Source organism: Stegostoma tigrinum, chromosome 7 (genome assembly GCF_030684315.1).
Source record: "Stegostoma tigrinum isolate sSteTig4 chromosome 7, sSteTig4.hap1, whole genome shotgun sequence".
In the NCBI taxonomy this organism is placed as follows: Eukaryota; Metazoa; Chordata; class Chondrichthyes; order Orectolobiformes; family Stegostomatidae; genus Stegostoma; species Stegostoma tigrinum.
In genome coordinates, this window is record NC_081360.1 from 90,149,628 (window position 1) to 90,164,870 (window position 15,243).

The window sequence follows — 15,243 nt, forward strand, 5'->3', positions numbered from 1 at the left end:
CACCTATCTTGTTTTCTCTCCATCTTCGGTCCGCCTCCCCCCTCTCCCGATTTATTCCAGAACCCTCAACCCACCCCCTCTCTGATGAAGGGTCTGGGCCCGAAACGTCAGCTTTTGTGCTCCTGAGATGCTGTTGGACCTGCTGTGTTCATCCAGCCTCACATTTTATTGTCTTGGATTCTCCGGCATCTGCAGTTCCCATTATCACAGATAGAATTTAATCCTGATTAGTATGTGGTGGTACATTTTGGGAAGGATATACACAATAAATGCTAAGTCCCTTGGGAGCACAGTGGAATAAGGATCCATAGATGATTTAGGTGTCACCACAGCTTGACAAAATCATTGGTTAGGCCACAAATGGCATGATGTGTGTAATTCTAGCTATACACTATCAGAATGATGTGACTGCATTGGAAAAGTGGGGAATTGGGGATGGAGAAAGAGGTGAGATTCTTTTCCCCATGGCAGACATGTCTAAGACTAGACAGCAGAAGTTTAAGGTCAGGACTATGTTGTTTAGCGGAGATTGGAAGATATTTTTCACCTAAAGGGTATGGAATGTACTGCCTGAGCGGGTGGTGGAGTTGGGTACCCTCACAACATTTAAGAAGCATCTGCGTGAGCACATAAAATGCCAGGGCATATTAAGCTGTGGACCAAGTACAGCTAAATGGGATTAATGTGATTCAGTGCTTTCGACTGGCATTGGCACGTTGGGCCGAAGAGCCTGTTTCTGTGTTGAATGAGTCTATGACTCTAAAGAAAAATATGGAAGAACACAGGTGAGAAGATCAGATGTCGTCTCCTTCAGAGAACTGGCTCACAACAAAAGAAACAGACTTAGCAGTCACCTGTTGCGCTGTCAAACAGTTTGTTTTATGCATGTTAATTGTGCCAATGTACTCTTTATCTCATTTATTTGTAACTGATTTGTGAGGATGGCCAGTACAACGTCCGTTCAGCGTCAGGCTGAAAATTCAGCCAATGAGAGGAGGAGAGGGTTTTGACAACTTCATGAGATACAAGTTCAGAACACGAGGCTCAACAAGCCACCCCATTTACCGTTAGCATCTGCTTTGTTGAAGCAAATAAGCTGACCATTAGAGTGGTGCCGGGCATTTAAGTCTAAATAGGTACAAGTTAAAATCATAAATGTTGGGAATTGAAATACAAGGGATTTTGATAATTGTCAATCTACCTGTAGCCTGTTGGGTGTAGACTAAAGTTGAGGTGCAGTTTCCAGCATCTGTATTTCAACTATTATTCCTGCTTCTGTTCTCAACTTTCTCCGTGCTTCTAATTATCCCTATTTTGTAAAGCTGATTTGATTTATTATTATCATTTTAGGGGAGGGAGTAGCCTAGTGGTATTATCACTGGGCTGTTAATATAGAGACCCAGATAATGTTCTGAGGATCCGGCAGATGGTGGAATTTGAATTCAATAAGTATCTGGAATTAAGAGTCTAATGATGATCATAAATCCATTGCCGATTGTCGGGTAAAACCCATCTGGTTCGCTAATGTCCTTTAGGGAGGGAAACTACCATCCTTACCTGATCTGGCCCACATGTGACTCCAGAGCCACAGCAATGTGGTTGACTCCGAATTGTCCTCTGGGAAATTAGGGATGGGCAATAAATGCTGCCCAGCTAGTGACACCTTCATCCCAAGAATGAATAAAAAAAAAACTTAAAGTACAGTGGAAAGTTTTATTTTGAGTGTGGTACAGGCAGATGATAGCAAACAAGGATTTACAGATTATAGGGTGCTTAGACAAAGCGAGGCATAGAATGTTACAGCTGTACAGGAGGTGCAAAAAGCAAGGTCCATTCAGCAGTCTAACAACAGCTGGGAGTGGAGTGGCAGTGGCATCGTTCAGAGGACTGACTTAGGAGGGTTACTGAACTAGACACAGCAAGAAAGCTGCAGTATTAAGCACAGTTGGTACTCTTGTCATTTTGTGTTTCGATTGCCTCTCTACAAAAAAAAAATTCCATGCTGGCTACTTTTAAAGTTCTGCATCAGTACTTGCAGTTATTTTATTAAATGCTCAGTAAGAGAAAAGGATTAAAGATGTTCATATTAATAATGGAGGAGAACACTTGACACATTCTCATAACATTTCTGTCTGGTGTTTAGCATGAAGACATTAAGATCATTTAACAATAGCATTTGATAAGGTTCCCCATGGTAGGCTCATTCAGAAGGTCAGGAGGAATGGGATACAGGGAAACTTAGCTGTCTGGATACAGAATTGGCTGGCCAACAGAAGACAGTGAGTGATAGTAGAAGGAAAATATTCTGCCTGGAAGTCAGTGGTGAGTGGGGTTCCACAGGGCTCTGTCCTTGGGCCTCTTCTGTTTGTAACTTTTATTAATGACTTGGATGCGGGGATTGAAGGACGGGTCAGCAAGTTTGCAGACGACACAAAGGTTGGAGGTGTCGTTGACAGTATAGAGGGTTGTTGTTGGCTGCAGCGTGACATTGACAGGATGCAGAGATGGACTGAGAGGTGGCAGATGGAGTTCAACCTGGATAAATGAGAGGTGATGCATTTTGGAAGGTCGAATTTGAAAGCTGAGTACAGGATTAAGGATAGGATTCTTGGCAGTGTGGAGGAACAGAGGGATCTTGGTGTGCAGATACATAGATCCCTTAAAATGGCCACCCAAGTGGACAGGGTTGTTAAGAAAGCATATGGTGTTTTGGCTTTCATTAACAGGGGGATTGAGTTTAAGAGTCGTGAGATCTTGTGGCAGCTCTATAAAACTTTGGTTAGACCGCGCTTGGAATACTGCGTCCAGTTCTGGTCGCCTTATCATAGGAAAGATGTGGATGCTTTGGAGAGGGTTCAGAGGAGGTTTACAAGGATGCTACCTGGACTGGAGGGCTTATCTTATGAAGAGAGGTTGACTGAGCGCGGACTTTTTTCATTGGAGAAGAGGAGGAGGAGAGGGGACCTAATTGAGGCATACAAGATAATGAGAGGCATAGATAGAGTTGATAGCCAGAGACTATTTCCCAGGGCAGAAAAGGCTAACACGAGGGGTCATAGTTTTAAGCTGGTTGGAGGAAAGTATACAGGGGATGTCAGAGGCAGGTTCTTTACACAGAGAGTTGTGAGAGCATGGAATGCGTTGCCAGCAGCAGTTGTGGAAGCAAGGTCATTGCGGACACTTAAGAGACTGCTGGACATGCATATGGTCACAGAAATTCGAGGGTGCATACATGAGGATCAATGGTCGGCACAACATTGTGGGCTGAAGGGCCTGTTCTGTGCTGTACTGTTCTATGTTCTACGTTCTATAATCAGATTAATGACTACTTTAAAAATGCTGGTTCAGGAACATCACCGAAGCATGTTGCACTTAGAACTTAATATTAAACACTGCCGGTAAGTTTATCAATTCTCTGCACAGGAAAAACCAGACACAAAAATCTGACATAGTCTCCAAAAGACTGTACATAATTAAAACATTCTTGAGGTTTCTGACAAACGCAGCTCTACTGCGATGGTTTCAAAGCTTGCATTTTATTTAAAAGACCAGATCCAGTAGAGAAAGGACACTAACATGAAACTTAAAACTTCTGAGACAACTGAAATGGGTTGAAACTGCAAACAAACAAGGACGTAGCCATCTAAGCTCTCATGATGATCCCACTGGTATAGTGCAGGCAGGTTGAAGTGAATCAGAGGTTAGACACTGGAGCTGAGTAAAGGCAGATATGAAAAAAAGCAAATTACTGCAGATGCTGGAATCTGCATTAAGAACAAATATAAATGCTAGAGATCACAGAGGGTTGGGCAGCACCCATGGAGAGGAAGCATGCTAATGGTGAGTCTAGATGACTCTTCAGAGCTGAAAAGAAGAGTGGAAGGGGCCACATTTATGCAACAGTTGGGGAAGGGGTGTGGGGATAATGGGTGTAGAGTGCTAGGGGAGAAATGATGTTGACAGTTCAAATTAACTGATTGGAATGGGAGAATGTCAGAACAATGGTGCATCTGTCAGACTCATTCCCAATTGGGTGGGGGTGGGGGTGGGGGGGGGGGGGGTGGGGTGGAGGGGAGGGGAGAGAGGATATGGTAACACAGAATGTAACAAGTAAAGCTAAAAGAAAAAGGGAAAGAATGTGAGCGGGCTCACAATTTGAAGCTGTTGAACTCCATACTAACTCCAGAGGTCTGTAAACTGCCTAGAGACTGAAGATGAGATGTTGCTCCTCGAATTTGCACTGTGATCCATTGGAGCATTGCAGCATGCCAAGGACAGACAGAACATAGTTGTTTGAGTAGTTTCTGTTATTTCAAGGCCACTGTAACTTTAGGGGATCTAGGCCATCCAGACCATCATAAACAGGAGTTGAGGAAGTTCTGAAGATATGTTATTTTGGTGAAAACCGCCTGTGGAACTCTGATTGGTTGTGTGTGACTGTCAGCTGGGGGTCATACTACATTGAAGTAGAGGGGCTGGAATTCTGTGATAAAGAGAATTTTGAAGGACATCCTAGCTAAGAGTGAGGACATATCTCCTTTTCTCATTCATTCATAGGATGAGGGCATCACTGGCTAGGCTGCATTTATTGCCCATCCCTAATTACCCAGAGGGCAGTTGAGAGTCAACCATATTGCTGTGGGTCTGGAGTCACATGTAGGTCAGACCAGGTAAGGATGGCCGTTTCCCTTCCTAAAGGGCATTAGTGAACCAGATTGGTTTTTCCCCGACAATTGACAATGGATTCATGGCCATCTTCAGATTCTTAATTCCAGATATTTTATTGAATTCAAAATTCCACCATCTGCTGTGGCAGGATTTGAACTGGGATCCCAGAATGTTATCTGGGTCTGTGGATTTACAGTCCAGCGATAATACCACGAGGCCATTGCCTCCCCCATAAAAGTGCAAAGTGGGCCATTTTGGTTCAATTTGCCATTTAGGTTCAATTTGCCATTTAAATTTGTAATTTATAGTTTTGTTTGATAGTTATAGTTTATAATTAACAGCAATTTCCCAGTTAATTCATATTTACTTTGCGCTAGTTTTGAATTTAATTGTTACAGTAAAGGCTTTAAACAATGAAATCTTGACCATCAGACTTTTCAACATATGTTACAGTAGCAGGACAAAGAAAGCCACTGATTGCTATCCAGCTGTATTTATCAGCTGTGAATTTGTGATGGCACTCCTCGATCAGAGTCAAAAGTCTGTGGCTTTTAGCCCTTCTCTGGAAACTTGTATGTGATTTGGAGGCATTAACTTTCACCTGTAATGTGGAACACATCAGAACATAAACATCCTGTCTGGGTTAAGTAGATGTAAAAGATCCAATTGCATCACAACAGATCTTGCAGAGGAGCAGGGAAGCTCTTTCGGCATCATTTAGCTGTAACAATCACTAAAACAGATTCATTTACTTAACTGCCATTTGTATGATCTTGCTGAAAGTAAAACAGATCCACACTTCAACATTATGGCATTGTCTGTGAAGCACTGTTCTGTGAAATGTCCTGAGCTAACAAAAAGGGGCTATATAAATGTAATTGCTTTCTAGATCAGCCATGATCTTATTGAAAGGCAGAACAGGCTCAATAACCAAAAGACTGACTCTCCTGCTCCCCTTTCTTATAATCCATGTATTGGTGTGGTTATCACACATATCTAATACACTTTAGCATGACATATAATATATTGTATTGGATTATATATATTATTCAAAACATATTAAAGGAGGAGGAGTTCATTAGTTTAACATTTAGCATGATAGGGTAAAGAAACAGTGAACAAAAAAAGTGAATATTTCAAATGTGAACTCTAAATCAAGCAGTAGTTCTCAGGTAGTCATGTTATGAGAGATGGAACAAAAAAAGAGACGGATAGAGAAAAAGGAGCGAGAGACTGGGAGACAGGGAGAGAGGGGGAACCGGCCAGAGTTTGAGGAAGATGAAGTCCCTTAGAACAGCAGCAGTTATGTGGACACTCACCTATCTTTGACCCGTAATATCAGTTGGTGAAACCTGTCCACGTGTTCAAAGCTGGCCTTGTCAGTGACTGAATAGACGATGAGGAACCCATCCCCTGTCCTCATGTACTGCTCCCTCATAGCACTGAACTCCTCTTGACCCGCTGTATCAAGCACTACAGTTAGGGTGAGAGAACACAAAAGCTGTAATGGGAAAAAAAAACTCACAACAACTGGAATCACAGCAATTTGTGAAAGTATACACTTGGACTTTTCATATTTCAAATCCCCTGCCTTGGGCTAAACTCTCAGTGGTGCACCAACGTATTTTTCTCATCTGCAAAATTAGCAATGCAGTAAAACTGCTTCCTCTAAAAGGTGGTCTCGGCTCTGTTTTGATAGCCTGATTGTGTCAACACAGAGTTCAAAAGCAAAAAGATGCAAATAATTAGGTAAACTTCAAAACAAACAAATAGAAGTTTGAGGAAAATCAACAATAATCTTAAGCAAAATCTTAAATTCTCCATTCATTATAAAGGCTCTCGACAACATAGTCTAGTGGCAATATTTTAGCCCTTGAGAGAAACAGAAATGAACCTTCACACCCGAGAATGAAGATCTTACGTCTTGAATAGCCAAGATTCCTAAACATTCTTTCATCCCAAAAATAACAGTTGTACACCACTAAAGTTCTGCCTAAAATGTAAATATTTGAACATTTTTTGGCAATTACATCATACCTAGTTTCAATGCCAATAAATCTATCCCATTTTTGAATCAAGAATTACAAAACTAGACAAACATCACTTCGTTCTAATAAATGCCATATTTCTTTCTTACAACTGGATTTCACAAGTGGAGAGTTTTGGATTTAGACATTCTCTCCTTCACATTACATATGGCATTGAATGTTGGAACTAGTCCAGAAAAACACAGCTGCTCTGAGTTCTAAGTAGATGGAACCACAGACTGATGACCACAAAAGCAAGAATAAAGAGCATGATATTTCACTGCAATGCTACCTTGCTTATGCAGGAGATAACTCATGAATGCTGAAGCCACCATCAAGGCCTTCCATTGAGAGCAGAAATGAAAATTGCTTTCCCTGGGAATTGTGGAGCTGCGAACAGATGTTGGCCAATCAGTCTCTCAAGCCTCTTGCTACCATTAAAGTTCCATTGGTTACTGATCTTAATGTCGACACCATCCAACCACCTTAGATTTCCAAAAAAAAATGAAAATCAACCTCAGATTTGATTCTCCAAGAAAGCCTCTTGAAATTAGGACAGAGTAGGATGGGTGGAAAAGAGAGCTTCTGAATGCCATTTGTGTGAAGTGGTAATGGTTGAATTTTCACAACCTGTCTACACATAGGAGAAGGGTCTAGACATGAAACATCAGCTTTCCTGCTCCTCTGAAGCTGCCTGGCCTGCTGTGTTCATCCAGCTTCACACCTGGTTATCTCAGGCTCCAGCATCAGCACTTCCTACTATCTCGGTCTACAAGTTTACTTTTTTTTTAAATTTCCTGGTAAATGCATCTCTTCCCTTCAGACCAACAAATCGCTCATTTAGAGTCAGACTCACTACGTTCGTTTTTTTTAAAAAAGTTATTTCTTTTGCAAGTATCTCATGCTCAAAATAAACTTAAATTTATGCTAGACACCTTAAGGGACTAAAAGCAATAATAAACATGCTGAAGAAAAACCAAACGCAAATTGAATGAATATGATACGAGCATATCCCTTACTAATGGAGGTGATGCTGTTTTTGAAATAAAGAACATCCCGAGGGGAGTTGTTGGGGCAAATACTGAAAGGTTGCTTCTCGTTGCAGGAGAGAGGAGACTTAAGGAACACCTTAAAAATCAGTCTCTTGCATCTTGCAGAGGGTTGCAAGTCTGTGGAATTCTCTTCCTCAGGGAGGGAGGGTCATCGAATACTCACGGCCACATGAGATAGATTTTTGACCACCAAGAGAGTTGAGCAGGAGATGGGAGATTGGAGTCCACAATCAGATCAGTCATAACCTTATCAAATAATGAAGCTGGCTCAATGAGACAAATAATCTTGTTCCAAATGTGAATGCTCACAAGGATAGAGATACCCCACTGCACTCTATGTATTAAATCTGTTGGCAAAAGCAAGGTAGATTCCCAGTAAAAATTGAGAGTTACTGATCGTAGCTCACTCCCTTCCCATGAATTTTATTTGAACCAAACTTGATGTTACTTACAAAAACGATTAGACACAGACAGGATTATTTAAGCAGGTTCATCAGTTCTGTTATGATCAAAGCAGAGTCCTTGTCAGACGAATCTAATTTGCTAGTTACCATTTGTTTCTAACATCAATTCCCATTTAAAAATAATCTAAGTGGCACTTTCAAAGCATATAAAAATTGATATTATAAATACTTTAGGAGTAAATGGCTTCAGTATCGGTAGCTGTCTCAAATCATTTCCCACCGAGATTTACACTGAGATGTAAGATGATGATTCCTCAGTCAGCCACCTCTTGAAAGAAGCCACACTTGAACTTATTGGAGATTAGGAAAGAAGTGAGTGGGCTCTATAGCCTTTAGCTCTCTGTACATTTGAAACTAATGTGCTCTGCATCCAATTTCCACAATATATGTTCCCCATATATGACAGAAAGGGTTAGTGGTGACAATTTCCTTGCCACAAAATGTTATTTTGGCAGAAATTCAACACCAATGTAGCTATATGAAACTTAAACAAGCAGCCGAGTCATAGATAGAGTCACAGCATAGAAACAGGCCCTTCAGCTCAATAAAAAATGTCAGGCTGGATGAACACAGCAGGCCCAGCAGCATCTCAGGTGCTCCTGAGATGCCGCTGGGCCTGCTGTGTTCATCCAGCCTCATTTTATTGTCTTGGATTCTCCAGCATCTGCAGTTCCCATTATCACCTTCAGCTCATCCTGCTGTCTTTCTTAAACAAAGGAACCATGTTAGCCATTCTCCAGTCACCTGGCATGTCAGTGAAGTATTAAATCTCTCTGCCATGGCCCCAGCAAAAACATCCCTTGCCTCCACAGCAGCCTGGGATACAACTCATCAGGTCCTAAGGATCTATGCAATTGTATGCTGATTAAAACTTCCAATACGTCCTTCTTATTAATCTTAATATGCTCTAGACTCACCACCCCAACTGAAATCTCCAGCTCTAATGAATATCGATGAGAAGTACTCATTTAAAACCTTACATGTCCACTGACTATACACACAGCTTGTTCTCTAATAGGTCCGATTCTTTCCCTAGTAATCCTCTTACTATTAACATATCAATTTAAAAAAGCCTTGGGGTATTCCTTGATCCCATCTGCCAAAGATGTTTCATGGCTCCTTTTTGGCAACCTAATTTCTTTTTTAAAAATCAACCTCCTAGATTCTCCATACTTTTGGAGGGCCTCCCCTGTTTTTAAATGGGCCATACCTGACATATCAATTAAAATTACAGCACAGGAACAAGTCCTTTGGCCCTCCAAGCCACACTGATATGCTTCCTTCTTTCTCTTTATCAAACTCTTCATAGTTTTTGACATCCTTGGACTTGATACCCATGCTGTTCACTCTTAAAAGGAACTCATGGGCCCTGAATTCTCACTATCCACTTTAATAGACTCTCACTTTCTGAATGGAGACTGACCTGCAAGTTGCTGCTCATGGCCAATGTTTGCCAAAATCCGATCTAATGATATTGAAGTCAGCCTTCCTGCAGCTTAGAAACTTCTGCACTATTCTTATCCCTTTCTATAAAGACATAGAAACTTAAAGTTATGGTCACTGTTCCCAAAATTCTCACCCATCAAAACCTCAACCACTTGGCCAGGTTCATTCCCTATGATTAGGTCTAGCACTGCCCCATTTCTGGTAGGATTATCTACGTACTGGGACAAAAAAAGCTCTCCTGGATACACTTTAAAAATTGCCCACCTTTCACACTCGGACAATCCCAGTTAATATTAGCAAAGCTGAAGTCCCCTACAACTAGAAACTTGTTTCTCTCGCCCATTTTTCGATTTGCTTGTATATCTATCTATCTTCCTCATTATACTACAGGCCTCCTGTAGTATGATGGGAAGGTAACTGCCCCTTTATACTTGTTTAGATTTTAGTTTTGTTACCCTAGCTAAAGGAGGTTCTCAGTACAGGAGAACATTCATTTTTGCGATTGTCAACAAGAATAGTTTCCTGATCAAGCTGATTTACAAGGAAATAAAGTTTATTGTTTCAAATAAACTCATTTGACAATACGCTCACTGAGGGTTTCACACTAACGTTTTGGTTCCTTGTAAAGGGACACTTCCATATCAATCAGATGAGTTTTCACACTGCAATAGTACAGAACCAGCCGAGTGACTGTTTCTTAGAATCAGAATCCCTACAGTGTGGAAGCAGGCCATTTGGCCCATTGAGTTCACACTGACCCTCAAGAGCATTCCATCCTGGCCCAGACCCAGTCCTCTACCCCATCTCTGTGGCACTGCATTTTCCATGGCTAAATGACCTAGCCTACACATCCCTGGACATACTGTGGGCAAATTAGCATGGCCAATCCACCTAGTCTGCACATCTTTGGTCTGTGGGAGGAAACCAGAGCACTGGGAGGAAACCCACACAGACATGGGGAGAATATGCAAATTCCACACAGATGGTTGCCTGAGGGTAGAATTGAAACCAGGTCCTGATGCTGTGAGGTAGCAGTGCTATCCCCTTGAAACAAAAAACATGTGGTACTGACATAGCAGGCTGCTCATTGACTCTTCAGGGACAGAAGGCAACCTTGAGCCTTAAATACTCAAGATTGGAAAAAAAACCCTCTTAAATGGCCTGGTTTTCACTAGTTACAGAATACAGGTGGGGGCGATGGTCTATATTTAGAGAGAGATCTGAAGGGAGCCATGTTACTAAGCATTTCGTTCCACAAATGACCGAACATTAACCCAGAGTTTTATTGTCCCCAGACCAAGTCTGAATATAATAGTATCTTACTTTCATCTTACAAATATTTTGCCAGCTCTTTACTGGAAACATCAATGTGTGTACAAGTCTGCAATACAGCCTGTGTGTTGGGCAAAGCTAATGTCACACTTGCAAGGTTTCCGTGGTTACGTGTGCAGTATGCAACTTGTCTGGTACAGTCCTCAGAAATGGGAACTTGTAGGATGACTGCAACATTAGATTGTTGAAAAAAAAATGATGAAGCGAAACAAACCATTTCATTCAATTCATATGGATGCGAAACGTTAAACATAAAACTAAAAAAAGGAAGCCGAATGGATAAAGGAAAACTATAAGCAGAGAACTGAAACAATTTTGAAATAAAAAAGGCAATGACTCGTTAAATGCACGTTTACTGTTAATGGCGTACAATAAATTTTAAAAGCAGCTTGGATTGGAATCTGTTGGATCAGCCACAGTTTAAGAGCTGACAGTTACTGATGGCTCGGTGATTAGCACTACTTTCACAGCACCAGCTACCTGGGTTTGATTCTGTATGAAGTTTGCACGTTCTGCCCCACATCTGCGTGGGTTTCCTCTGGGTGCTCCTGTTTCCTTCCACAGTCTGAAAATGCGCAAGTTGGCTGGATTGGCCATGGTAAATTACCCATAGTGCCCAGGGATGCGTGGGCTAGGTGGGTGAACCATGGGAAATGCAGGGTTACAGGGATAGGACTTGATAGGTCAAATGGGCTGCTACTGCACTATTTTCTTAGATTAGATTCCCTACAATGTGGAAACAGGCCCTTTGGCCCAACAAGTCCACACCGCCCCTTGAGGCATCCCACCCAGACCCATCCCCCTATAAACCACACACCCCTGAACACCACTGGCAATTTAGCATGGCCAATCCACCTAGCCTGCACATCTTTGGACTGTGGGAGGAAACTGGAGCACCCGAAGGAAACCCACGCAGACACAGGGAGAACGTGCAAACTCCACACAGACAGTCACCAGAGGCTGGAATCAAACCAGGGTCCCTGGTGCTGTGAGGCTGCAGTGCTAACCAGTGAGACACTGGGAATTTAAGTTGGCAGAAATGGACAGCAGATTGAACAAAATCATCATACAATGAACAAATTGTTTAATTGCATTATCAATCATGGTAATTCCAAAAAAAAGCACTAAATCAGATGACAACAGGTTTGACAATGCCCAAATAAATGAATGTAAAGAGCGAGTCATCTATGTTCATGCAATGACAGCACAGGAGTCCGTTGATCAGTCAATAGGTGACGTGTCCTCCTTCCTCAGCCAACCACTTTGCCCTTCAGCAGAAGGTGGTCAGCCAAGTGTTTACAGTATTGTCAAACCAGAGAACCACAGAATTCCCCAGGCAAACCAGTGTGGCTCAGTCAGATGGCTGTCACTCCAGAACCTCAACTCAAAAAATCAAGTTCACACTGCAGTGTGGTATTGAGGGCGCAGTCTGCTAGAAGAGATGTTAAATGGAGGCCCACCTGCCCTCTCATGAGCCCATGATTCAATGGCATGAAGAAATGACATTGTGAACAATATTTATTCTGCTCTGAGCCCAGCTGATTAAAGCAATTTTGGAAAAAAAAACAAACATTCTGGAAAACAATTTTCCAAAAACAGATTGTGAATCTGCTCCATAAGTAATTAAAAATGATGGCAAAGCTCTCTTACATTGAACAGGAGTATTTTTTGCAATATTTCATCTTGTGAAAGATGCTGACAGTCAAAGTTTAAAGTATTGCACAAAGTTAATGCTCAAAATCGGGCAAATGTGTCTCAATTTTTGTCAGTAGAACAAGCCCAGCAGCAATGCCAGTGAGACAAAGCCATTCAACTCTCAACGTTAGTACAAGAGTGTAGATTACTCAGAAGCAGGATTCAGTTGTGTGGGTACTTCCAAACCTGCCTGAATCTTAGTTTATCAACTCTCTCTTGTTACATTTGGACTGGAGCCAGGTAGCGCAATCTGTGGCCGAGGGCAGCACTTTTCTAAACTGCTTACGGCTAAGGGTGGTACGATGGCACAGCTGCCTCACAGCACCAGGCATCTGGGTTCAATTCCAGCCTCGGGTGACTGTCTATGTGAAGTTTACATGTTCTTCCTGTGTCTGTATGGATTTTCTCCCACAGTCCAAAGATCTGCAGGTTTGGTGGATTGGCCATGTGTAGGTTAGGTGGGTTAGCCATGGTAAATGTGGGATTATGGGGACACAGTATGGGTAGGTCTGGGTCAGATGCTCTTTTGGAGGGTCAGTGTGGACTCGATGGGCTGAATTGCCTGTTTCCAATGTGTGGTGATTCTATGAGGGAAGAAGGGACAAAAGGAAAATATTTAATATATTATTTTGTAAAGCAGAAGAGTGTTCAGATGTGTGAAAAAATCTCATTGCTACTTCCTAGCCTACACTCTTGATGTGGTAGTATTGAAAAATAGAAAAACTCAATAGATTTCCTCCTGTATATCAACAGAAGCAATCTTGCTTTATATTTCAAATCATCTGCCACAAATCAGCGTTAAAATTCTATGTTAAGCCACAGATATCCCGACTGCAAACATTAAGCACTTTAACAGTGTAGGTGTCAGTGCCCAAGATTATGAATAACTCAGTAAGTGGCCCGGAAGTATAGTGCAGTGCAAGTTAAGACATGGGTAGGCCACTGAGATAAAGAAGCCAATTCCTCAATTGAAGTAGTTTGTTGGTGCCCACTTCTAGGGCAGTCTGACATGACGAATACACAGATCTATAAGCCAGATTTCTGCTCTAGTACAGTAAAGACTGTGCTTCTGGGTTGTGTAGAAGCGACATAGCAGTGTGTGCTCCTGAGACACAGCAGGCAACACTAACTTTTTATACTTGACTTGTACCAGCTGAGGCAAACTGTCCTTGTTGCTTTAATAATATATTTAGATTTGCCAAGTTTAGACTTGGTGCAGAGGCATGTCTTTGGGGCAAGGCTAAACTTGTAAATTAAGTGCACAAACCTTAGCTGATTCCTTCCTTCGATACAGCTTCAATGCAGTTTGATCAGGTTTAACAAGTCAGGCCTAGATTTTAGACTGAGGCAGCACATATATTAAAACAGTAGCACTGTTGCAAGCCACTTACTGCAGTCATAGGGCAAATTAACCTTGAATCACGTGAGGATTTAACATTGTACAACACCCAACCGACTGACCCTAGTTCCCTGAAGTACAGCTCTTGCAAAGAGTTCCTTGAATGTAAAACTATTTAGATCAGAGGCCAAGCAATTTGTAGGAAGTTAAATACCCTTCATGCTTTAAAACAAATTTTTGTATTACACCTGAATTCTTTTGCAACAAAAATGATGCAAGAAATGTTTTAAAAACACAGCGAGAAATAACACTTGCAATATTGATGACTGAATGCTTATCATATTATCAAGATACATTACAATCTAAGCAGAAAAATGAAAACCAACACTCCAACACCGGGGAATTCCTCTGTGGGAAGCAATAAGACCCCAACAGCACTATCTTAAAGAGCAGGGAGATCATCCCTGATGTCATGGCCAATATTTACCCTTTAATCAGCATCACCAAAACTGATTATCTAGTCATTACCTACAGTGCTCATGGCATATTCCTGAACACAAATTAGCTGTTGCGTTTCCTGCATTCCAACAGGGACTACATTTCAAAGTAGCTCATTTGCTATAAAGCCTATTGAGAGATGGGTGGTTGTGAAAAGTCAAAAATACATGGACGAAAAGCTTTTTTCATTTTTTATTGAATCAAAGCGGTGCCAATTTGTTTTACAGAAGTGAATGTTGGTTAACAATGGGCAGAAATATATAAGATGGTGGCAATATTGCATTAATATAGTAACTTTATGCACTATGCATAGTACTTTTCAGAGAAGGGTAATTAAGAGGCATGAATAATAGCGTGGCTAATAACATAGGCTTACAAAGCCATCAATGAATGCGATAATTTTTTTTAATTAAAAAAAAAGGAGTTGCAGAGATTAGAAAGGAGTACCCATAATTTCTACGGAATGGAGGTATAGAACCCTGGAGAACAGATGGGTATGAGCTGCAAGACATTACACAAGGAGAATGGTGAATTAGAAAGGGATGAGGCCATGAGAATTTATAAAGAAAGGATTAAGGATTTGACTTTCTGTGCAAGGGGATTGGGGAAATCTGGAGGTCAAGGAGAACAGGATGATGCCAAGCAGAATTTTGTACAGCATTTGTGAAAAGCTCTTTTGCACAGATTGTGTGAGGGAAACCATTGTATAGGTCAAACTTGGA

The 15,243-nt window shown here is 41.5% G+C and overlaps 1 protein-coding gene across 1 annotated transcript in view; it reads right to left on the reverse strand.

The window, feature by feature from the left end:
* mrasa (muscle RAS oncogene homolog a) overlaps positions 1-15,243 on the reverse strand; it is a 59,212-nt gene that overhangs the window by 19,432 nt on the left and 24,537 nt on the right. Inside the window, exon 3 of the mRNA XM_048535253.2 lies at positions 5,988-6,141. Coding sequence (XP_048391210.1) covers positions 5,988-6,141 — 154 coding nt within the window. The remainder of the gene's footprint in view (positions 1-5,987; positions 6,142-15,243) is intronic.